General features: G+C 46.7%; 1 protein-coding gene across 1 annotated transcript; it reads left to right on the top strand.

Annotated features, from left to right (window-relative positions):
- Window positions 1-16,917: 16,917 nt before the first annotated feature.
- Inmt (indolethylamine N-methyltransferase) lies at window positions 16,918-22,166 on the top strand. The gene is made up of 3 exons (XM_036182195.1): window positions 16,918-17,113; window positions 18,338-18,545; window positions 21,522-22,166. Exons 1-3 carry the CDS (start codon window positions 16,966-16,968, stop codon window positions 21,943-21,945), a joined length of 780 nt encoding a protein of 259 aa, XP_036038088.1. The 5' UTR covers window positions 16,918-16,965; the 3' UTR covers window positions 21,946-22,166.
- Window positions 22,167-22,429: the final 263 nt, after the last annotated feature.

The following is a 22,429-nucleotide window of genomic DNA, read 5'->3' as shown; positions in this document are numbered from 1 at the left end:
TCACAATGGACTATAGAGGAACAAGTCTGGAAGCAGGAAGACTAGGAAAGAGTTATAACAGCCACCTGGGAAGTGTTTAGGATGAGTATAAGAGAAGGGAGAGAAGGAGAGAGGGAGGGGGGGAATTTTTCTATAAAGCATTTGTACCTATACTTTGCAGTGCTTCTGTCCAGGTATGAGTGGACTCCTATGTTTGTATGTCTCTAGTCCGGGGATGCATGGAGCCCTGCCTGGTTCTGGCAGCAGGAAGCATCAAGTGTGCTGGGGATTGGAACAAGGATGTGAGGCCTGCCACACAGGGACAGGAGTTTTGTGAAAGCATTGTCTCCTTCACAATGCTTTAGGAGGGATACTAACTAAAAGGACCCTTCCAGTTCAAGACTCTTAAGGACAGTGCAGAGCTGGTTGTTTACCCCAGTTATGGAGCTTTCAGAAGACAAGCGAACACATTGTCCCGATCACCATGCCATGCCCAGAGCCAGGAGATAGGAGCATGGATCTAACAAGGTCAACAAGCTGTCCCAGTTTAGTTAGCAGGACATTGTGAAAGTCTTCCTGAGGACTTGACTTTCAGAATTCCCCAGTCATTTAGTCCCTCCCTCCAGAGGTCAGTGGGTCCTTCCAGGCAACCATCCAGGCAACATAAGAAATAGCTCATCCACACACTCCCTCATGGCTCTACCCTGGCAACCACAAGCCAATCTCCGTCCCTGGGCTGTATCCCCATGGCCACCAACATGAGCCTTTGAGATAATCACAAACCCTGAAAGCCCTAAAGGATGAGATCTAGTCTTGCACTCTACCCAGAGAAGCCCACTTCCACATCCATAGAAGTCCTGGGGACTAGTTGTCTGAGGTTCTGTGTGGGCCAGGACATAAAGACATGGAAGTTTATGGAGACACAAAGAGAAGGAGCCCTCCTCCCACGAGTCTGGTTGGAGCCTTTAGGCAGCTGAGAATCAAGGATCCCAACACAATTAATGTTTGATTAGGCCTTTCTTTTTTCCAAGCTATAAAAATCTACAATTTTCTAGTACTCTCACCAGAAACCCCATTGACAGTTTATGATGCCACCTAGGCTTGCTACTACCTGTCCAGGTTCCTTGACACAGAACTAACATTCTTCTTGAAACACTATGCAGACCCTGCCTGTGTTGGCTGTTAGTAAATTTGGGGCCAGTCTATTCTGAAACACCATCACTGGTCAGAGAATGTAGCTGTCTTTATATGACTTATACCAAAGGAAGGAGTGCTCTCAACTGCTGGCTTCCATGGTGGGGACGTTCTCCTTTTCGGACTGAGATGACCTCCAGGGCCAAATCCCAAGCGACCGAGAAGGGACAGTGAAACCAGCTCAATTCACTTGGTTCTTGTTTGGGGTTAAATGGTAGTTTTTCTTCAAATTTTTGAGAAAGGGAGAGAGGGACAGGGATACTTTGAAAAGGTAAATCAGGTAGTGGATAAACTATTGTGCAGAATCCTTACCCAGTAGCGGGGAGATACAAAAGTGTCTCAGCTCCCCAGAAAACATAGATGATAGAGTGTCGTTCAAAACAAGGAGAGGAGCCAGCATGATGGCTGAGAAGAAAGCCAGCTGGTCAAAACAGAATCTCTCTCTCTCTCTCTCTCTCTCTCTCTCTCTCTCTCTCTCTCTCTCTCCCTCTCCCTCTCATTTATTGTTATCTATTGTGTGTGTGCATATGCACGAGTGTGACTGTGCTTGTCATGATCCATGATGGAGGGTTTCGGCAGCTGGTTCTCTCCTTTGTATCCCAAGGATTTCACTTGGGCCATTAGGCTTGGCAGTGCCCTTCTCCTCAGCCATAGTACTGGGTCCTCTCTGTGTTTTCATCCTCCCCTCTCACAAAAGGGGGTTGTGCTGGCACTAAGAGTCTAGATGCGCCATACAAACCTCTGGTGAGAATCTATTTCCTAGGATTACCCTATTTTCTACAGTATTTCTTTTTAATAATTAAATCCACTTCTTGAGAATTTCATACATATATAATTCATTCTGATTATACTCAACATCACTGTCTCTTATCTCTCCCCACCCCTCATTCTTGTCAAACTCCCTGGCTTCCTTGCAGGGCCTTGCTTCTGCTTTCTGGGACCCTTTCATGTCTTCAAGACCGTATCATGTGGGAGACTCTGACATATTACCAAGTTCAGCTTGAGTTCTTTGTTTTGCAACCCAAATGGGTGGTGTCTGCAGCCATCTAGAGTCTTACCATCCAGTTCTGGTGAGCAACCAAGCACAATGGCGGTAGCCTGTGTTATTTGGGGGTGGAGGGACTTCCTAACCTGTAGCTATAGGGGAGCACCACAGGCATGCTTGGATTTTTCACTTGATTACCTGTGACTTCTGGATTGATTCAGCATTGTTCATTCATGTGGAGTACTTCTGCTCAATTTTTTTCCAAAAACATTTTCTTAGTTTAACTTAAAGAATATTAGACTTCCCTACGACTTCTTCATAAATCCTTAATTTTGGTTACACAACCCCCTCTTATCCTTCCTCTCTCCCATACGTGACCCCTTTCTCCATTTAGACCTTACCACTCCCAGTATTCTCCCCTTCTTCTATCATTTCACATCTGTTATCACCCTCCCCCCCAAAATCAGGCCTCTCCCTCCACACTACATGGCTCCTTTCTAATTTCCTGGTCTCCACGGACACTCCAAGATAAACACACAGATGTAAAAATTCAAAGCTGTGATGTACAAATTAGAGAGAACATGCAGTGTCTGTCTCCTTGACCTGGGTTTACTCATTTACCGTAATGTTTGCCATTTCCACCCATTTTCCTGTAAATTCCATGATTTCCTTTTGCTTTACAGATGAATAAAATTCCATTTTATATATGTGCCACATTTTCACTGGCCATTCACTGGTTGATGGACATCTAGGTTGGTCCCATTTCCTTTCTATTGTGCAGTGAACATGGATGTAAGAGTATCTCTGTGGCATGATACAGAGTCCTTTGGGCAAATCCAGAGTGGAATATCCAGATCCCATAATAGATCTAACTTGTAGGTGTTGAGAACACTCCACAGTGACTCCCGAAGAGGCTACACCTTTGTACCAGTCGTGCATGAGTGCTCCCTTCCCTCACATCTTCCCCAGCGTTTGTTGTTATTTGTCTTCTTCATGATGAAGACTGGACGATGGTGAGGTTGAGTCAAAGCAGCTTTCATCTGCATTCCTCAGATGGTTAAAGGTGTTGAACAGTTTTTAAAAATGTATTATGTATGCAGTGGTCGGCCTGCATATATACATACATATATATATTCTCTCTGCCAGCCCCGCCTATCCTTTCTCCTTCCTTGCTATTGGCCATTCAGCTCTTTATTAGACCATCAGATGTTTTAGACAGCCACAGTAACATATCTTCACAGAGTTAAACAAATGCAACATAAACAAAAGTAATACACCTTAAAATAATAGTCTATAACACTTCCATATGAACTTTAAAGATTATTTTTTCTGTCTATGGAGAATGGTCCTGATATTTTTATTAAGGTTGCATTGGATTTATAAATTGCTTTTGTTAAAGTGAGTACTTCCATAGTCTTTATTCTCTCAAGCCATGAGCATGACAGAGTATTCCCATCTTCTCGGGTCTTCTTCAATTTCTTTCTTTAAAGTTCTAAAGTTTTCTTTGTTTTTGTTTCTGGGTTTTGGTAGGATTTTTGTTTGTTTGTTTGTTTGGTTGGTTGGTTGGTTGGTTGATAGTTTTCGTAGAGGCATTTTGTTTCCTTGGTTAAGTTTGTTCCAAGCTATTTTTGTGGCTATTATAAAATAGGACTGATTCCCTGGTGTCTTTCTCAGTCTATTGACAGCAGACTATGGGTTTTCATTGCTGGTATTGTATCTTGTCATTTAACCAGAAGTGTTCATCAGCCTTAAGAGTTTTCTGGTGGAGTCCTTAAAATCTCTTATATATTAAAGATGCTTAAGACTTCTTTTCCTATAATATCCCTTTTATTTCCTTCTCTTGTTTTATTGCTATAGCAGTTTGAATGTAACTGGCCCCCATAATCTCATAGAGAGTGGCACTATTAGGAAGTGTGGCTTTGTTGGAGTGGGTATGGCCTTTTGGAGGAAGTGTGTCACTGTGGGGATGGGCTTTGAGGTATCCTATGCTCAGGATACCGCCCAGTGTCTTAGTCAACTTCCTGTTGCCCACAAGATGTAGGGCTATCAGCTATGTCTGTCTGCACACCACCATGCTCCCCACCATGATGATAATGGACTAAGTTTCTGAAACTGTAATTGACCCACCACAATTAAATGTTTTTGTTTTTTTTTTATAAGAATTGCCATGGTCATGGTGTCTCTTCACAGCAATAGAAATCTACCTAAGACAGTGGTGTTGGTTTGAAAGGTTATTACACCTTTAGGAGGTGGAAACTTGTAGAAAAAATGGATCATTGTGAGCCTTGGGACTTTATAACCTGGTCCCCTCTCTGCCTCTTGACCGCAAACACAATGTTAACAGCTGTCTCATGCCCCTGCACTGTGCCTTCCCTACCATGATGAACTACATTCCTTCTTAAACAGTGAGCCAGAATAGACCCTTCCTCACTTCAGTTGCTTCCTGTCATGTGTTTGGTCCCAAGCAATGAGAAAAGTAATACAACAGGATTGAGTGAAGCTAGTCACCAGTTCCTAGAAGCTGACTTCAGGGAAGTTACAGAGGCAGTGCCAAGGAATGGTCGGCAAGATGGCTGTATTTTCCGCTTTGGTTCACTATCTGATTCAGCAGATAGATGTCACAGGTTGACAACACAATACTTTTCCTCTCAGCTAAGACTCAAAGGAAAACAATGTGAAGGCAAGAGAGAAGGCATATTTTGTTAATATACCCATATCAAGTTTTATCCTCTACCTATCAGTTGTCTCTTATTTATCCCAAGCTGCTGTATAGATTATTGCATTGCCTAAGTGGCCCCTGGCATAGGAAGTGTCCTAAAGAGACCTCCACTCTTTCCAACTTTACATTTTGTGCCTCTTGCTCTTCCCAGGACCCAGCTCTCTGACCTCTGGACAAATCTATGTGCCTTGTCCAGTGGTTCTACTGGGGCCACTTTTCCCTCAGGGTGGACAGAATTCTCAAAATCCACACATCAAGCTGATGTTCATGGAGGTCTCTCTTCCTTCCATCTCCTAAAATCTCCTAAAGGTTGTAATCTGTTCAAGCTTCAAGGAAGTGCCTGAGGATTATCATAGGATTTGTTTCCTTCCAGCATTCCTGGCTGGAGCCATTTGTAAAGACAATAGCATTTGGAACAGGCACAGATCCATACTGTGGTTGAAGGGTCATCGCTTCACAAACTACCAATGCCTCAAGAAGAAAAAAGGCTAGATCTCTGGGACCAGAGTTGAAGAAGACAACCTAAGAGCCCTGGTCTTTTCTCCGGGCCTGGTTATATGATTGAACATTAAGTTTAAAAGCGACAGCGAAAGGACCAAGCAGATGCCATACCTGGCTGCTCAGTCTTCTCTCAGGCCTCAATTTCAGTTTCCTGAGACTTGAGCAAGCAGTTTCTAGGATGGCCGTGATCAAAAGACACAGTCCTTGCTGTAGCTCTTTTTCTGCATGTACTCTGACCACTCAAAATTCAGCCAGTTGTTTGCTATCTGGAACCCCTCACCAACTTAGAGCTACATGCATGAGTCAAGGACAGAGCCTGGGGCACTGAATCAGCCCCCATAATCAGTACGTGCTAGGCCAGCCAGCCTCCATGGCAGCTCAAGGATAACTGTAACCCCCAACCAGTAAATTCAAAGGTTATACACCCCCCACCCAATCATATCATGCAAAGGCTTGTACCACCCTGCTTATGGTTTTTCCCTTTAAAAAACCCTCACCCTGAGAGCTCAGGGTCATCCTCCTCCATCCACTGTGTCAAGTGTTGGACATGGACCAAGCCCAGGCTTGCTTGTTATCAATAAACCCCTGTGTATTTTGCATCGGATATTGGCTCTGTGATGGTCTTGCTCCGGGGTCTCGAGACATGGGCACAACAGTAGACATGCTGGATAAGAGAAACTTATTGAGGAAATATTCAAAAGCACTACTTGGGTTAAAATGGCTCTTATTGGCCATATCTGCTCATCAAAGTCCATCACGAGAGTGGTGAATCATTAGCCCACTGAAGAAACAGGAGTCTCTGAATTCATATTTATACAAGATAATAAATGAAAGGGAAGGAACATTTGAAGGTCAGCCAATAAATGTAGAAAGGATGATATAACTGGCAAATCAACATTTGGCAATCGTAATAATAATAATCATTCACTTGAGTAGGAATAATCAATAAGTGCTAAAACTAGTAGATACGTAATGTCTACAGACCAAAGATATTTCTGTGTAAGATACCTCCGAACTACAAAGTGGAAAATATTTAACTCATGTTGTAGAAAGTTGACAGCATAAAATTAATCAGCACAACATTAAGAAGATGATTGACTCAACCACTGCCAGGGTTTTAGCTTCCCTTGCACTTGCTGCGGGCTTCAAGTATATACAGTAGAGATTCGGCCGTACATGATAAAGCTATACCTAGAAGGCTCAAGGAATTCTTCTGGAGGAAAGTCAAACATCAAGGAATATTTGATGTTATTTGGCTTTTAATGTATCAGCTATTTCCTACTATCAATTTCTTGGGCTCCCATAACTCCTGGGCCATAACAGCAAACAGTATAAGCTTCTCAGACCTGCGGCTGATCTGAGCTTGGTAACACTCTCTGTGAGTTGGGAGAAGAGGGCTGATGTGGGATGTTAGTGATGACTGTGTCTACAATGTGTTCCCTTTCTCAGGAAGGAGGCTGGAGGTGTCGTCTATTAAGAATACACATGCGGGGTGGTGGTGGCACAGACCTTTAATCCCAGCACTCAGGAGGTTGTGCCAGGAGGATCTCTGTGAGTTTGAGGCCAGCCTGGTCTATGGAGTGAGATCCAGGACAGGCACCAAAACTACATAGAGAAATCCTGTCCTGAAAAACAAAAAGAGGAGGAGGAGGAGAATTGCATTAATGGTCAGGTAGCTGCTATCACCTGTGAAGCCTCCCTCTGCCATGGTCCTGAGCTCTAGTCCCTCCTCCCTTTGCTGACCAGGTCTTACCAAGGCTCACTTGGAGCAGCAGAATCCATCCCTGCAGAGTTCCTGCACAGTCCCCTTGCTTCTCCTGTACTGACTGGTCCTTGAGCTTCCTCTCCTTTGAGGACACAGAAGGTCACAGGACCACATCCCACCACTCTCTGACCCTAGAGCTAGGCTAGTGGCAGCTTAGACTTTTTGGCCTTGCTTCCTCTGGAGATCAGCTGGTCCTGTTAGGTTTCAGACTGGGACAAACTGCTGAGGTGTCTATTTACATATCAAAGTCAACCTGGCCATCAGGTTCTCCCTGTATCCCTCAGCCCCTACCTGTTACAGGGCCTCCCAGGCTGGTGTACTCCAACCCCTACCCTGAACTCTCCAGCCCAGGGGCCTGGGTCGCCCTTCCCTATATAATCCAACCATTTTAGTTGCCTGCTGTCTTTGGACATTTGGGCCTCCTAGCTGCTGCTCTTGGTTCTCCTCTCTCTTTACCTCCCCATGTCCCCACAGCTCAGTCTGGACTTGTTCACTCCAGACACTCTCAAATGTCCCTGTCTCTGCCTCTGGCTATGCTCTCCCACATATTTACAATAAACCTTCTCTTCCATCATGCCTAAGAATAGTCATGTCTCCTTCTTTTCTTTTTAATTTCTTTTTTTTTTTCATTCATTTGGTCCCAGAACTTAGATTCAACTTTTGTTTAGAAAAATAGATGTTTTAAAACAGCAACCATGTAGCTGTCCTCCATCTTGGCAGATAACCTCATCAAGATGTAAGCAACCACATGGCTGGCAGCCATCTTTACTAAGGTTTTAAGGTTTAGGACACATGGCATGTGACTTCACCATCTCAAGATGACCATATGGTATAAAGCAACAATTATAAAATGCTGTGGAATAATGCTCTTGTACACTGTAAAGAGTTGTCACTCAAATTGGTTTAATAAAATGCTGATTGGCCGGTAGCCAGGCAGGAAGTATAGGCAAGGTGACCAGACTAGGAGAATGCTGGGAAGAGGAAGGGCAGAGTCAGGAGTTAACCAGCCAGACACAGAGGAAGCAAGATACCTTACTGAGAAAAGATACCAAGCCATGTGGCTAAACATAGATAAGAATTATGGCTTAATTTAAGTGTAAGACATAGTTAGTAATAAGCCTGAGCTACCAGCTGAGCATTTATAATTAATATAAGCCTCTTTGTGGTTACTTGGAACTGGTGGGCAGAAAGAAATATCCAACTAGAATAAAGCTTCTCTGTCCTTCTGAGCCCTCTATTTATCATTGTATCTCCCTCTATTTATCATTTTAGACTAAGGAAACAAGTCTCAAATATTTTGGATTGGTACAGATGATGATAAAAATTTGTTATATTTGCTACGACATAATATATATACAACATTACACACACACACACACACACACACACACACACACACACACACACCAGGCTTCTAAAAGAATTTAGATAAGTAACAATATATGTTTGATAAATAAAGTAATCTAGGTTTATAAATTCCTAGGATGTCAGAGTCCAGCTCCAACCTGTTGAATGGTTCTTGGAGGGAGGAGAGAGGAATGAGGAAGTATTAGACAAACATATACACAGATAGAGAGAAAGACAGAGACACAAGATAGCTTCAGGAGGGCCCTGGGTCAATACCCAGCCACCGCATCCTTTATTCTAATGTGCCTTTTATATACTGCCAAGGGGAGAGGCAAAAGATCTCCCCCTTGCAAGATCAAAGCACAACGTACAGCCAAGTGTAGACCCTTCCAAACACCTGGTAACCAGGTTCTTGGCCAAATCATCCCATTATGCAGCACTGCTGGGTAAAGTAAGCTCAGATTCTCTGACCTTGAATAAAGTCTTATTAGGGAGCCCCTGTGGGCCCACACACACACTAGGGTCTACTCAGGTTCACACTAATATTTGTCTAGCTTCTTTATCTTTGCTCACTTTAACATGTTAAGTGGGCACTTCAGCCATTTGTCCCAGTTTGAAACCTAGCAGTACCTTCAGGAGCAAATGGTACCATGCTCCAGGTACAGTTCTCTGTGGGTGACCTCCAAAGGTGCTGTAGCTTAATGCCCCATCTGCATTAAAGTAAGGCCCCCAAACCATTCCCCTGGCCCTCAAGTATAATGGGTTTGAGTGCCTAGACATGTCTCCTTCTGGTCTCCTGCTGGTCACTGGGGTTTAATAGCTCTTTGCAGACCAGGCAGTAGGCCAAGATTAGAGCTGAGACCTAGGGACAGAGCTGGATGGTTGAGCCAGCAATACTACGCAGGCCACTGGATGGCCAGATCTCACCATACCATCTCCAAGAATGAGTACTATAGAGATCTACCATTAACACCAACCACAGTCAAAGGAGCCTGACTTCCTGGCCACGGGCTTGCCCCAGACCATGGCTAAGTCAACCCTGGACTTCAGTATCCTTCCCTTTAAAATGAAAGTAAGCTGTAAAATCTCCCACAGTCAGAAAAAATTGGCCTCCTTTAGCCAGGACATGGCTCTGACTTGGCCACACATAGGGCAGAAATGCATCAGCCGTGCTAAGGTTTAGGCCTGCTGCCCTTGAAGTGGGAAGGACAAGAATGTTTTTGCTTGACTCTACATAAACAAACAGTTCTGACTCTGTAAAGTCCAACAGCCTGGGGCCTCCATAAAGGCAGGGTCACCCAGCAGTCACTCATCCAGCTTCCAAGGAGCAGGACGAAGGACTTCCCAGCAGGCAGGAAACTGCTATTCTCATGTTTCATAATTCAAGGGGAGTATTAATAAAGAAATTATGCTAGATAATTCTATGTCAGCTTGACACAAGCTAAAGTCATTTGAGCGAAGAGAACCTCAATTGAAAAAAAACATGCATAAGATCAGTCTTTAGATCCACAGACCCAGAGAGGCTCAGTAACAAGGAGAGTTCAAGGGCAGACACATGAATCTCCCTGGGAAGGGGAAATAGATTAGATTTCAAGGGTGGACTGGGGGCAGGTGGGGATGGAAACAGGACGGATCAGGTGGGGAGAGGTGGGATGGAGGGAGAGAGATTACTAGAATGGGGGGGGGGTGGCATTTAGGGTGTGATATGGAAACCTAGTGCAATGGAAACTCCCTGGAATCTACGAGGGTGTCCTTATCAAAGACTCCTAGTAACGGGAGATAAGGAGCCTGAACCAGCCATCTTCTGTAACCAGGCAAGGCTTTTAGTGGTGGGACTGGCACATCAACCCAGCCACAAAACCTTCTACCTACAATTTAGTCTGCCTGCAAGATGTGCTGGGATAATGGTGGTGCAGAACCTGGGGGAGTGGCCAACCAATGGCTGTTCCAACTTGAGGCTCAAGCCATGAGAGGGAGCCCATGTCTGACACTTCCTGGATGGCCAGGAACCAGAGGCTGGATAGCCCACAGATCTAGGATAGAAGCAAACATGACTAGCAATCAATCAATCAATCAATCAATCAATCAATCTGCTATGTTCATAGATCGGAGCCTAGCCCAATCATCATCAGAGAGGTTTCATCCAACAACTGATGGGAGCAGATGCAGAGACCCAGAACCAAACACGAGGTGGAGCTAGGGGAATTCGGAGGAAGAGCCAGAGGGGTCAAGTGCAACAAAGAACATGCCCATAGACTCAACTGAGCAGTGCTCATAAGGGCTCACAGAGACTGAAGCAGCAATCATAGAGGCTTCATGGGTCTGACCTAAGTCCTTTGCATATATCTTTTCTTTTTAAAAAAAAAATTATTTATTATGTATACAGTGTTCTGCCTGCCTGCATGCCTGCAGGCCAGAAGAGGGCACCAGACCTCATTACAGATGGTTGTGAGCCACCATGTGGTTGCTGGGAATTGAACTCAGGGCCTCTGGAAGAACAGTCAGTGCTCTTAACCTCTGAGTCATCTCTCCAGCCACCCACCACCCCGCATATATCTTATGATTGTGTAGCTTGGTGTTCTTATCGCACTCCCAACAGTGGAGGTGGGGGCTGTCTCTGACTCTTTTGCATGCACTTGGGATCCTTTTCCTCCTACTGGGTTGCCTAGTCCAGCCTTGATAGGAGGGTTTGTGCCTAGTCTTATTGTAACTTGTTAGGCCATGTTCAGTTGATGTCCCTGGGAAGTCTGCTCTTCTCTGGAGGGAAACAGAGGAGGAATACATATGGGGTAAGAGGGGAGGTGGTGGGTAAATACATATATACATACATACATACATACATACATACATACATATATATATACATGCATACAATCAGGCTGTAGGTAAGCCTATGGGGCATTTTCTTAATTAGTGATTGCTGGGGGAGGCCCAGCCCATTGTGGGTGGTACTACCCCTGCACAGGTGGTCGTCCTGGATGCTATAAGAAAGCAGGTTAAGTAACCATGAAGAGCAAGCCAGTAAGCACCACCCCTCCATGGCTTCTGTATCAGGTCCTGCCTCCAGGTTCCTGCTCTGTTTCAGTTCCTGCTCTGCTGATGAACTGTGATGTGGAATCATAAGCAAAAGAAACCCTTTTCTCCCCACATTGCTTTTAGTCACGGTGTTTCATCACAGTGCTAGAAACCCTAAGACTCCAATAGTACCAACCAGGGGCATTGACGGAAGTGTTGAGGTATCTGTATTAGGGCTCTCTGGATGAATGAATTGGAGATGTGTACGTAGGAAGAGCTTTGTTTTAAGCTCTTAACTCACGTGACTGTGGAGTCTGGCAAGTCCAAATGTTCAATGTGGAGCTGGCCAGGCAAGAGGCCATGTGCTGCAGAACTCTTCCTGCTTGGAGAAGTTGGCCTCCCTTCCTATGCATGCCTTCATCTGATTGGATAAGGCCCACCCATGTTAGAAAAGTTTCCTGCTTCACTTAAAGTCTGCCAATGAAAATTTAATCTCATCCAAAACACCATGGCCCATCCAAGTTGACCCATAAAATAAACATCCCGAAAATCAAGGCTAGTTTCAAAGGGCCTTTATCACCCTAGACTCGCATGGCTATATGGTGAGGTCTTGCAAAGCCAGCAGCAGAGGGCCAGAGGTGCTCTCTGGCCAACCTGATGCTAGCTACCCAGCACCTCATCCCACTTGCATTTGCAGAACTGATGGATGTGACTACACTATCCAGAGCTTACACAATGGATGAGACACCTTGGGGTCTGTGTTCATCCTTCCCAGAACAATCTACTCTACTTCTGCTCTTTCGAACAGTCCCTCCGCCCTCCAGAGGCCTCTCCCCCTGGCTTCCACCTGTCTCTCCACTACCTTTGCCCTCTTGGTCTCTATTGGATACACTGATTCCAATCCAGCCAGGGGTCCTCACAGAAGCAGGGAATCTGCTCAGGGTTGAGTCTGTTGTGGAAATATTCTAAGAATAGTGTTTTTTCCACATCAGAACTACTGACTTAGCACTGTAGGACAGCCCGTAACCCTGACCTCTACCCCAAGATGCCAGTAGCCCCAGATCCTCCAACAAAAATGTCTCCAGACATTGCCAGTGGGTCCCTGATAGGCAAAATTGCTGCCTTCTGAGAACAGTCCCAAGGTTTCTGTTCCTACTGGGACAGTGTCTGTCCCTTCTAAGAACATGGACATCATTTTCAGACTTTTCCTTATGTTTTTTTTTGTTTTTGTTTGTGGAGGTTTTTGTTTTGCTTTTATTTTTTTGAGACAGGGTAGCCCCGGCTGCCCTGGATGTCGCTCTGTAGACCAAGCTGGCCTCACATTCACAGAGATCTGCCTGTTTCTGCCTCCTGAGGGCTGGAATTACAGGCATGCACTACCACTGCCCCACAATGCAAATGGGCAAATTTCAAGCTGCCTGTGCAGATAATGGAGCCACCTGAAAATTCTAGCAAACTAGATAATTTCAGTGTCACACCATGTAGGAAAACACAATCATCCCCTGTGCTCCTGGGGCCAGCATTCCCTGCCTTCCTTCTCGGGACTGTGAAGAGAGAATCTCACCCAGGAGAGGGGACCTATGGGAAACTCCTGCTTTGTTAACAAGTCCCATTTCATGCCAAAACCCAAAATTAGGGTTCAATATCTTTTCACACACCACCAACACTGAACAGTTTCCCCAGCCCTAGACAGAAGGAAGTCAGCCCAAAGAGAAAGGAAAAACTAATCTTTCTCATATTTTATTAGAAGGAAATTAAGCAGACACTTAGCCTAAAAATTTCAAAGTCAAAAAGAAAATAACACGGCAAGTCTTTGACTAAATTATTTGTACTGAAAGTTTTCAAGCCTTGACTCAGCAATCACATGTGTGAAAAGCCAATCAAAAGCCAGACCCAAATCACAGGTTCCATTAATCACAGTAGCTGTTATGATTTCCATTGTAGGACACCAGGAAACACAACTAACATGTTCAGGTGGCCATCCCAGACACACACATGGGCAAGGGGAGGAAGGAAGGAATCTGTGCACAAGCACTCAGGTGCAAGTGTCTGTGGTGGGTATTGTGTTCCCTGAAATATTGTGTGTTCCCCAAAATAAACATATCTGGGGTCAGAGAACAGACAACCACTAGAACAAAGCCAAAAATGGTGGCTAGAAAATGGGAAGAGTAAGCCATAACAGAAGTTGGGCGGTGGTGGTGCACACCTTTAATCCCAGCACTTGGGAGGCAGAGCTAGCTGGATCTCTGAGTTCAAGGCCATTTTAGAAACAGTTAAGCATGGTGACCCATGCCTTTAATCCCAGAAACCCAACCTTTAATCCCAGGGAGTGGGGGCAGAAAGAGAAAGGTATATAAGGCGTGAGGACCAGGAACTAAGTGAGTAAAGCATGAAGTTAGTTAAGCATTTGGCTGGAGAAGCATTTAGGCTTTGGAGCAGCACAGTTCAGCTGAGAGCCTTTGGGATGAGGACACAGAGGCATCCAGTCTGAGGAAATAAGACCAGCTGAGGAACTGGCGAGGTGAGGTAGCTATGGCTTGTTCTGTCTCTCTGACCTTCCAGCATTCACCCCAATAACTGGACTCAGGTTTGTTTTTATTAACAAGTACCTTTAAGATTCATGCTACGAGTGTCAGGGGCAGATGTGAGAAACCCTACACAAATGTCACACCTTCAGTGTCTTCACTCATGTTAACACACTAGGATTTAGCTTCCTCAGATCTCAGCTTCAGTCCTTCTTAAATAAATTGAGTGGGTGACTACTTGTAATTTTTACAACTGGATGGGCGGCTGTGCAGCACCATTCTCGTGGAGTAGAAAGACCAGAGACCAGGCTCTGTGAATTCCAGGAAAGGGGGAGTGTGCTTCCCACAGTGAAAAGGGCAAGAAAGACAGTGAAATATGGGCTCCAGTTCACATCTTGTGGAGATGTTTTCCCAAGCTCCAGACAGCCTGGAAGAAAATGATCATTTTCCATTCTGGGTAGCAGGTCTCTTTCTTCTGGCTTGAAGGGTAGCATCTAAGGGCATGCTTGGAGATCCAGGGGTAGGGTTACATTACTGGGTCCCCATGTGGTTCCCTGAGCTCATAAGGCAGTGTGTGAGCAAATACTTGAACCACACAGCTAAGAGCAGAGAGCATGAGGGAGGCCTCAGGGGGATGAACAGGGTGGGGCTCATCATAAGTCTGTGTTCCCACTTTGGGCATAGAGCCTTGAGCATGAATCTGGAGCCTCTGTTGCTGCCAGAGCAGCCTTGGACATCACACTGTCCCCTTCCTGTTGTTAAGGGGCATCTATCTACCTTACAGGTTGTTGTGAAGATGGCAGCAGACTTCCGTCACATAGTAGGACACCAGTATCATGAACTTTGCCTGTGCTGTGACACCTGCATCCCATGCTTGCCCTCTGGCAATCCACTCTAAAGTTTGCTGCCCAGAAGCTCTCACCCTTGGATGACTTTTGGAAAGAGAGAGTGCAAGCTTTTTTTGTTTTGTTTTGTTTTTATCTTGTGATCTTGGCAGAGTCGTCTGCAGTGATGCATGTTAGGGGAGTTCCTGCAAAATTCTGCAGCAGGTTTGATTCCAGAGTGTTAGCACCTAGCTTTGATCTGCCTTTTGTGACTGCTACCTTTTGTGTCCAGTACCTTCTATTTGAAGTATATAAGTCTTATCTGAGAGTTTCCTAAGGGTTCAAAGCCTATGCAAAACTTGTTGCAGGAGGACTGGCAAACCAAGATGTCTCTTAACTGAGAATTTGTCTTGGCGTTGTCTCTTTAGGGAGCTTAGATAAGAGGTTTTGATTTTCTGGAGAGATGGCTCAGAGGTTAAGAGCACTGACTGCTCTTCCAGAGGTCCTGAGTTCAATTCCCAGCAATGACATGATGGTGAGATCTGGTGCCCTCTTCTGACCTGCAGACATACATGTAGGCAGAACACTGTATACATAATAAAAATAGATAGATAGATAGATAGATAGATAGATAGATAGATGAATAAATAAATAAATAAAAACCATTTGCTAAGCTATGGAGTCAGTTTGCCAAAGGCTGACATCCCCTCATCCCCCACCCCACAGCTGGAAAGGCTAAAAAAAATCAGCCTTAGAATGTCATTTTGTCTTCTTTCCACAGCGTGAACCTACACCCGAAACAACAGATGTAAGGGTATATGCATCCTCTCTGTCAATTTTCCCTTTCTCTTTGTGGTAGCCTAACACAAACTAGTCACCTGGGAAGTGGGAATTTCAAGTGAGGAATGGCCTCCATCAGACTGGTCTGTGCAGTGTTTTCTTGGTTAATGATTGATATGGAAGAGCCCAGGGCACTGTGGGTAGTGCCACCCCTTGGCCAGTAGTCCTGGGTTGCATAAGAAAGCAGGCTGAGCAAGCCAGTAAGCAAGGTTCCTTCAAGGTCTGCCTTTGCTCCTGCTTGAGTTCCTTTCCTGACTTTTATCAATGATGGACTGAGCAGGAAGTGTAAGTCAAATAAACCCTTTCCTCCCCAAGATGTTTTTGGTCATGGCGTTTACCATATCCCTAGAAAGCATACTGGGGTGGCATCTTTGCAAACAACTAGACCAGACCACACCAGATCTGTGCAAGCTAATGCTTCTGGGGCGGGGTGGGGGGGCAACACGCACATGTGTACAGCCGTGTGTGTGTGTGTGTGTGTGTGTGTGTGTGTGTGTGTGTGTGTGTGTGTAGAGCTCTACACAGTGCAATGATGCCTTCTTGTGTATGTTAACACTTCTTCAATTGTTTGTCTAAATACAGGCCTTGGCCAACACAGGCCTGATGATTTAGAGAAGTGCAGTCAAAGTTTACTCCTGAGCTAATAAAAGAGAAACCATTCAGCCAAGTGAGAAAACAAGATTGAAGCCACTGGAGAATCATTAATTCAGTTAAAGACAAGCTGTTTACAAAGGCAAATTCACTGAGTGCAGTGGAGAAATTCTGACAATCTCAGATCCTTCTTCCCCAACCCAAGGAGTAATTCTGCTCCGACTCTCATATTGTCTGCAGTAGCAGGGATGAAGCCCAGGGGGTTGAATGTGCTGGTCAGGGGCCAGGCTCTGAGTCTCCACCCTTTACTCTCAACCCCAAGGGTGAAACATCGCTGAGCAGCCCCTGGTCTCTCTGGTCTTTGTCTCTTTCTCTTTGTTCCTCTGTAATTTTCTCCCTCTCCCAATCTGAGCAGTACCACCTCCAAAGACAACCCCTGGGGAACGAGGGATGAGAGCTTCCTCGGGACAGGACTCAGGGCACTCTAACAGTCTCATGCTTCATCACAAAAATCAAATCCAGCCAGGAATCTGACACCAGCTCTCTGATGTCATCTGCAGGGACCCTAGCTCCACCCTGAGAAGGGAGGTCTATTAAGAGATTATAAAAGGTGTAGTGGGAAGGAAGGAGCACTCTGCAGGGGTAAGAGAAGTACAGACAGCTCTGACTGGCTGACCAGAATGGAGGACAAAATATACAAGGACTATGAAAAAGAATTCAGTCCCCGAGACTACCTGGACACCTTCTACAACTTCAACTCAGGCCCAGTGGCAGAGCGGGAAATCATCAAGTTTAGCCTACAGAACCTTTACCAGACCTTCTCTGCGGGTGAGTGGCTGAGGTCCCCCTGGGGAGGGGCTGGAGCGGTGCCAACGTGAAGAGCTCCTTCTGTATGCACAGATGCTGCAGAGGTGACCAGTCTGGCGGCCCACAGGACCCACAGATGGCAGTGGGTGTGGGTCCAGTGGAGCCCTGCCTCCAGAGCTTGCAGCCATGGTCAGCCTCGGTTGCTTCACTTGTAAAATTCAAGGGGCACACCCAGATTTGTGGAGCTCATAGGCCACTGCTGGGAGCATTGACAGGGTGGGCATGAGTACCAAAGCTGCTCTACCCTCCTCCTCAGCCATAGGCCTTCCAGACAGCTCTCCAGACTTTCTGGGACCTTGAATCTCTCTGAAAAGCTGATGAAAATTCTTGCACACACAGACATACATGCATTCAAGCATCCACAGTTTCCGCCCACCCCCCAACATCTAAGTGGGGGAAACTAAGGCTCAGCATTGTGGGGAAGGAGAGAGAGAGAGAGAGAGAGAGAGAGAGAGAGAGAGAGAGAGAACCAGCAAGAATAAAGCATAATAGTTCAGACGGCCGAGCACTAATGGGAACAGTGTTTTCTGTGTGACCCTGGAGATTGTGTAACCCCTCCCCGCCCTGCCCCCCAAAAACCTTCTTAACCAGACATTCAGTGCCAAGGGAGGGGTAGCAAGGAGCTCCCTCAGAATACAGAGGAAGGGAAGCTCGGAGCTCCTAGGGAAGGCTGGAGCAGAGTACAGGCGCTGGTTCTTGATGTAAAAAGGTGACTGCAGAGGCGAGGGGGCAGGGCTTAGAGGCCACACCCTAGGGCTACCCTTGCTTTCTTACACATGGCTCTCTTTCTTACACATGGCATACCTGAATGGCTCTGAAGACTGCTTGGCTTCCTTCCCAACCTTCAGCCAGACCCTGTCACTCCATCCATATGCCCAGTTTTCTAAATGCCCTGTTCTTAGCGATAAGCCATTGTCAACTGATTACAGATCAATCCTAAATTTATCCAGAAGGCCAGACATGCCTCTCAGGCCTCCACTAGTGTCCCGGAGGCAACAGGGAGGGTTTTGAGAATGTCAGCCGTACCCCACCCCTAGCCTTGCTCCCCAATCCTGTCAACTCACAGCCCAGAGGCAAGAGGCTACTGCCCTCCTCATCTGGCACCTCCTAGAGGCTTGGAGTTCTCCACACACTCAGCAGGATGTGGCGTCAGGGTGCCCAGACCTGTCCATGCTATCTCCACAGGAGGTGTAAGGGGCGATGTCCTGATTGACATCGGCTCTGGCCCCACCATCTACCAGCTGCTGGCAGCATGCGAGGCCTTCCGGGAGATCATCGTCACTGACTACACTCCACAGAACCTGCAAGAGCTGCAGAAATGGCTGAAGAAGGAGCCAGGGGCCTATGACTGGTCCTCCATAGTGCAGCATGCGTGTGAGCTGGAGGGAGACAGGTAACTGCCCCATGTCTTCCACCCACCTCATCCTTCTCAGACAAGGCCCCTGTGGTGCTCAGGACAGCGCAGGGACCTACTACCCACCTCTCTTTCCTCCCGGTCTGCCTGCACCTCATGAACTTATAACCCCTGGGTCAGTCCAACCTCCAGTCCCAATGCTGCCCCGAACTGTCTGTCCCTTTCTCTGTACCTGTTCAAACCAGCTGTGACACCAGCTTCTATGTCACGACCTCCAGGAAGTCCTGCTGACTGTCCCAGCTCACACCACTCCCACTTTGCTCTAGAGACTGGTTTAGGGTCTCCTTGGGTGTTACAGGACACACTTATCATGGAAAGACATGCTATGAGGTACACCCTCACACTTAGCACTGTGACAAAGCACCAGAGACGAATACCAGTGTCCTCCTGCAGGTTCTATGTCCACTTTGGTGTGTAGAGGGCATAAGCCCCAACTGGAGCTGCAAGGGTCAGTGATTCTGATTATCCTGCAGCTTGGGAAACTGAGGCACTGGCTTGGAGAGGGTCCTCTAGCCCTCCTCAGAGCAGGGTAAAAACAGGTCGGTATTTCTGCCCTGATCTGAGAGCAGAGGACTGACCCTGTCACAGTCCAGGACAGCCTTTGGAGGTCATGGCAAGAGGGACACTAATTACAGGGGCCTTGGAGTTGTCCCACCTGGGTGTCACTCACTATGAGTCAAAAGCACACACAGGCAGGAGAAGGGGGGACCCCATGGGCCCTGTTACAGGAGGAAGACAGCCACCATCATGCTTGATTGAGACAGGTTGTGCGAGGTGAGAGGAGAGGCTTCAGCAGGGACAGGAGAGTCATGTTCTGGGCTAGTGGCGGCCTCTCCCAGGAGCTGGGGCTCCTGTAGTTGAGGTGAGGGAACAAGGACCACCTCTCAGGAAGACCACGCAAGTGGCATGGGCAGCATAGCAAAGCCTGCCGACCCACGTATGAAGAGGACACGGTTGGGCCTCAGGGAGGGCCACCAATGCCGCACAATGCCTCAAGGCTGTGATAAGAGTGACATAATGACACATTGTGTGTGTGTGTGTGTGTGTGTGTGTGTGTGTGTGTGAATGCATGTGTGTGTGCATGTGTATGTGTGTGTGAATGTGTGTATGTGTATTTGTGTTTGCATATGTGTGGATGCAGCATGATGTGTGTATATGTGAAAGTGTGTATGTCTATGTATATGAGTGTAGGTGTGTATGTTAATGTGCATACATATATATGTGTGTGTGTGCATATGTATATTGTGCATATATGTATGTACAATGCATGTGTGTAAATATACATGTGTGTGTGTGTGTGTGTGTGCACATGCACGTGTGTAAATGTGGCATGAATTCCACAGTAGAGGTGTGGAAGTCAGAAGACAACCTGTGGGAGTTGTTTCTCTCTCCTCAACATGTGGGTCCTACGGATTATGAGGTTTGGCAGTTAGCTCCTTTACCAACTGAGACATCCCATCAGTTCAGGACCTACATCTTTGAAAGAACTAATCCATACACCAAGCTGAGGAGAGTGTCAAACCCAGTTAGAGCAGCAGGTGGCAGTGTTACCCCTAGCAGTGACAATAACTAGAGCATCATGGAGGGGCGTGGAGGAGGCTGGAATTTGTAGCAACTCTATGGGGCTGGTTAGCTACTGAGTAGTAGTTTAGATGTAAAGAGGAGCCAAGGGTGACCCCAAGCTTCATGGCCACAGACGCAGGAAGGAGGTAGAGGAGAGCATTTAGACAGCAGGTGCATATGGAGCGCTGTGGCTGGAGCTGCCTCTGTGGCATGGCCACAGAGGCTGGAGAAGCCACAGGGTATGACTGGCAACTCCAAGGTTACTGCAAGGCTGGGCTAGGAACCTGGTAGGGGGTGGGATGGGATCACTGGATGGCCAGAAGAGAGGAGGCTTGTAGTTGGGTTGTTTTTTTTGTTTTTGTTTTTGTTTTGCTTTGTTTAACTCTTTTGTTCTTTGAGGGGCCAGCTCTCAAGAGGCTGAGACAGGATACTGGTGAGTTTGAAGCCAGCCTGAGCTACAGAGTGAGTTCTAGGCAAGTCTAGACTACACAGAGAGACCCCGTTTCCAAAAAAGAGCAAGTTCTTTTTTTTTTTTTTTTTGCTTAAAAAAATAATAAAGAGAATGGGGAGACAGTGCTTACCTTGCAAGCATTAAGATCTTAGTTCAATTCCCAGAACCCGTGTTATGTGTTTTTTGTTTGTTTTGTTTTGAAGCAAGAGGTGGTGGCTGGTGCTTATGATCTTAGCACTAAGCAGGCTACACCAGGAGATCCACGGGGCTTGTTGGGCAGCCAGCCTAGGCTACTTGCCCAATGAGATCTTCTGTGTCAACAAAAGAAGGAAAAGGAGACAACCCCCGAGGGATGACACCTGAGGTTGTACGCTGGCTTCCACACATATACACAAACATTGGCATGCACATTTTCACACACATATGCACTGACACTCATAAGTACACACAGGTAATCATAATGAAATACACCAAAAAGACTGAATGAATGTAGAGAAGGAAGGGAGAAGCTGGGCGGTGGTGACGCACACCTTTAATCCCAGCACTCGGAAGGCTGAGGCAGGCAGATCTCTATGAGTTTGAGGCTAGCCTGGTTTACAGAGCGAGTTCCAGGAAAGGTGCAAAGCTACACAGAGAAAACCTGTCTTAAAAAAAAATAAATAAATAAATAAAAGGAAGGGAGGGGGAGTGGAAGAGGAGGATGACCTCAAACACCAAACCCAATATGGCTGGTAGCTGTGAGCAGCTTTGTGCCTCAGTTTCCATCTGTGTAGCATGTTGCTGGTCAGATTAAACAGTGGGATGGTTGTGGAGCCAGAGAAAATTACAACAACCAAATCACTATTTTCCATAATTACGAGTTGCTATCATTTATGGTATTGGCCCATCGCAGTCATGCAGTCCCCTGTAGTCAGCACAGCATCTCTCTGATCCTCCAACAGAAGCAAATGGCAGGAGAAAGAGGCCAAGCTCCGCAGGACGGTCACTCGTGTCCTGAAGTGTGATGTGACCAAGACACCCCCACTGGGGTCAGCTCAAGTGCCGCTGGCTGACTGTGTGCTGACCTGTCTGGCCATGGAGTGTGCCTGTCTTGACGTGGATACCTACCGGGCAGCCCTGCGCAGACTGGCTGACCTGCTGAAGCCAGGGGGCCACCTGGTTACCATGGTTACTCTGCGTTTCCAGAACTACATGGTAGGCCCCAAGAAGTTCCCTGGGGTTTACCTGGAGAGGGAGACGGTGGAGAAGGCTATTCAAGATGCAGGTTGTCAGGTGCTGAAATGCAACTGCACCCCCCTCAAATACTCACAGGCCTTATGTGAGGGTCTCTGCTTTGTGGTTGCCCGCAAGAGCCCCAGTGCCTGAGGCCACTGGCAGAGAAGAGCCTCCCCTGGGGAAGTTAGAGCCAGCATTCACAAAGTCGTGCTCCATGCCTTCCTGACACTGATCACGCCGCTTCTATCTATTACCTGGTCACAAGGTCACAAGGGAAAAACCCAAGGTTCTCTATTTACAGCCCCAACATCCTTTCCCCTTGCTCCTTCTCTTCTATGTAAAGCTCATTAAAATAAAGCGATTTCTCTGAATTGTGTCTTGGGACAGTCTTTCCCAACAACAGAGGAGAATTTGGCCTCCAGACAGTTATCTGGGAGCTATCTGGGAGAGGATGCTGTGAATGCAAACGCAAGCATAGGAAGGAGAGCAGCGGGGAGGCAGACGGTGGCATGGGCAGCACCAAGCCCATTCCACTGAGGCCACTGGAGCCAGGGCCTGTGTGGAGCCTGCAGGTGCCATCACCTACGAAGGGAGTTGGCCATGCCTACCAGCTTCCCTCACCATGGCCAGAAGC

The sequence above is a fragment of the Onychomys torridus genome, chromosome 3, assembly GCF_903995425.1.
Source record: "Onychomys torridus chromosome 3, mOncTor1.1, whole genome shotgun sequence".
In the NCBI taxonomy this organism is placed as follows: domain Eukaryota; kingdom Metazoa; phylum Chordata; class Mammalia; order Rodentia; family Cricetidae; genus Onychomys; species Onychomys torridus.
The sequence above is the reverse complement of the archived record's forward strand: the minus strand, read 5'-3'. Positions and strand labels throughout refer to the sequence as shown.

What these genes read in the sequence shown, in the direction of transcription:
- Inmt (XM_036182195.1), top strand. Translation starts at nt 16,966, where the DNA reads ATGGAGGACAAAATATACAAGGACTATGAAAAAGAATTCAGTCCCCGA. An exon ending in TTACCAGACCTTCTCTGCGG is followed by an intron (nt 17,114 to 18,337) that starts GTGAGTGGCTGA and finishes CTATCTCCACAG; the next exon opens with GAGGTGTAAGGGGCGATGTC. An exon ending in TGTGAGCTGGAGGGAGACAG is followed by an intron (nt 18,546 to 21,521) that starts GTAACTGCCCCA and finishes ATCCTCCAACAG; the next exon opens with AAGCAAATGGCAGGAGAAAG.